This window comes from Sebastes fasciatus, chromosome 3, assembly GCF_043250625.1.
Source record: "Sebastes fasciatus isolate fSebFas1 chromosome 3, fSebFas1.pri, whole genome shotgun sequence".
Classification (NCBI taxonomy): Eukaryota; Metazoa; Chordata; class Actinopteri; order Perciformes; family Sebastidae; genus Sebastes; species Sebastes fasciatus.
In genome coordinates, this window is record NC_133797.1 from 31,836,874 (window position 1) to 31,839,543 (window position 2,670).

Below are 2,670 nucleotides of genomic sequence, written 5' to 3' on the forward strand. Positions count from 1 at the left end.
TGACAAAATATACAGATGATCTGTTTCACTGAAGAGTGAAGGGAGTTATAGACTTTCTTATAAAAAATTTAATTTGGCATAACTAATACACAAAATAGACATCTGTGTATGTTGAATTAGCAGCTTTGAGGAGACGAGGTGGAAGAGGAAAACATTACCTGGATATCACAATAACAGATATCCAACCCTCTTTCATATAATATATACTCCATTTGATTTATTGTATTCCTCTGTGGAAAATACAAGCTGAGGTCCAGAGCTGCTGACACCACTCGTTACGAGGACGATGGAGAACTGGTGGAAAGGCAGGGGCAGATAAAGTCCAGGAGACAAGAGAGAGTGCTAGATTTCTTTTATTCCAGGTCAAATCTTTAAATAATCAAAAGCTAGCTCCTCTCTAGAGCGCACAAGTACAAGATGTTCAGCTGCTCAGTCAACAGTTAGAATACATGAGGGATAATAGTAGCAGTTTGGGTAAAGGTAGAGGGAAGAGGGCTAAACAATTCCATATTTCGCCAGGTCGCCGAGCTCCAGGTCCCCGTAGGCTTCCCATGGGCAAACCACTGTGATGTCTGTGCCGAGACCCTCCATGCCGGGGATGTCGTCTCCGAATCTGAGTGCAAAAAAGATCTGATGAGTACAAACTGAGAGATACAAGTTTTCGCTTGAAAGTCGGCCGAAAATGGCAAATATAGAAAAGACTTGTGTATATTTTATGTGTGGTTCTGTGATCTTAAATCCATCTCACCCCTTCTGGCCGGGTTTAGGCGCCTTGCTCTTGAAGGTACGAGCGGCCCTCGCCTTGAATTTGGGAGGAGCCTTCCTGTCGGCGGGAACTGCAACGTCTGCCATTTCGATGAGTTACTGAAAAAGAAAAAGAAACAAAACATATGAGATCCATGGTTGCTACTGCTTTGTATTAAATAAAATGTATGTAATGTAACTATTAATTCATATCTTGCACTGCAACATTTATTCAATTTGGTTTACTTCTATAAAATCTTATTTACATGTGTCTTTTTATATTGCTTTGTGTTTATTTTATATCTTGTCTTAAAGCTTTTTCCAGACTGATATACAGCACTTTGAATGGCCTTGCTGTTGAAAGGTGCTGTCAAATAAACATGCCTTTCCTCGGCAGATTCCTTCACTACCATCAACCAATAATCTCCTCTCTATAGAGGTGTCATTATAGTAAACATCCAGACATAATACTAAAGCATAAATGCGTTAAGCATTAATAAAAAAACTAAAAAAACAACTACAGCCTGTCTTCAAACTCCTCTGGGTTCATCCAAATCCATCAAGTATAAAGAGGACATTATAAAGAAATAGAGGCCGGGCCTCGAGCTGTACCAACAAGAAGGAGCACAAACAACTATACTCTTCATGAAGTCTTCTCAGTAAGAATCTTAGATCTGATTTCAACTCATTTTCAGTCATGATACTCAAGAAAAAAGCTATAAAGCATCACTCTGTCTGTCTTTCTCTTTGCTGAAGCATCCCATGTTATCAAAGCAGTAAAGGCCTCCCTGTACAAGAGTTGAGGAAATTGCATCTTACCTTTAGTTGAAGTCTCAGCGTGTTTTTTCTGATGCTGTCTGATGAGCTTCGCTTGTTTCTCAGTTGTGGATTTCCTCTGTCCGACTTTCCCTTTTTAAAGTCCTCCGAGCGGCTATAATCCCCTCAGATGTTCTGTCATGGTTGCATGTGCCAACTCGGCTCAGTCCTCTTCTGTACCAGCTCAGCCACGAATAGATGAGATGAAGTAGAGCGAGATATAAATACAAGGTGTATTTCAAGTTACTGTAGATACATCTGTCAACGTGTGAATTGAAGTGAATTATGGAGGTGTCATTTATTGGCAGGAGTGAGTGACAGTAATTAGCATGACTATCAAAAGCCAAACAATCTGCTGAAAGATATTCTGTCTGTCTGTCTGTCACAACCCACCACATACTGCACCCCTCTGCATCAAACTCAAAACCATTTTATTACAGTGCAGTAACTGCTTATTGTGGTTTAGTCATTTATTTACTGTATATGAAAACTAACTGCAGGTGTAAAACAATGTCATGGTTAACCTTTGTTTTTTACTATATATAGCTACAAAAACAGGGAAAACATGTCCCAAACATGTTAGTGATAACAGGCCACAAAGAAAAAAGAAGGGGAGCCATCGAATGCAGAAAAGTGATAAAATGTGTTATGCTAAATGTGCACAAATACAGACACTCAATAACTTGAAGAACACACAAAGGGTATGAATCAGCAGCTGCTCTGAAGCCTTTATAAATAATAAATGAATAAGACATTGTCTCACTTTTCTGCATTTGACAGCTCATGTCCTTTTCCCTTTGTTTTTCCTCTGTAGCATCCCACTACCACTGGTGGAATGTAAGTGTTTTTACTCAAGTCCTCCACTTAAAGGTGCTAAATATGAGATTGGGAGCATATTTATTGCCTCCGCATGGCTCTCAATATGTCAAAAGCTGAGCTGGCGGCTCGCAGCTAACGGTTCTAACAGCGAAAACAAAGGTAACAGTGTTGACAGAGCTAACAGTGTTTACCTGAGGGGAAACGGAGGTTGGGTGCTACGTTTATGCGACCAACGGCGTTATCAGCTGTAACCGCCGTATGAGCGCAGTAAAGAGTGGCAGCCTCAAGCTC

General features: G+C 40.3%; 1 protein-coding gene across 1 annotated transcript; it reads right to left on the reverse strand.

The window, feature by feature from the left end:
• Window positions 1–414: 414 nt before the first annotated feature.
• On the reverse strand, window positions 415–1,724 carry LOC141764768 (retinal cone rhodopsin-sensitive cGMP 3',5'-cyclic phosphodiesterase subunit gamma-like). Its single transcript, XM_074630282.1, has 3 exons — window positions 1,564–1,724; window positions 749–864; window positions 415–613 (listed from the first exon to the last, which is right to left on the reverse strand). The coding sequence occupies exons 2-3, from the start codon at window positions 850–852 to the stop codon at window positions 496–498; spliced, it is 222 nt and encodes a 73-aa protein (XP_074486383.1). The 5' UTR covers window positions 853–864; window positions 1,564–1,724; the 3' UTR covers window positions 415–495.
• Window positions 1,725–2,670: the final 946 nt, after the last annotated feature.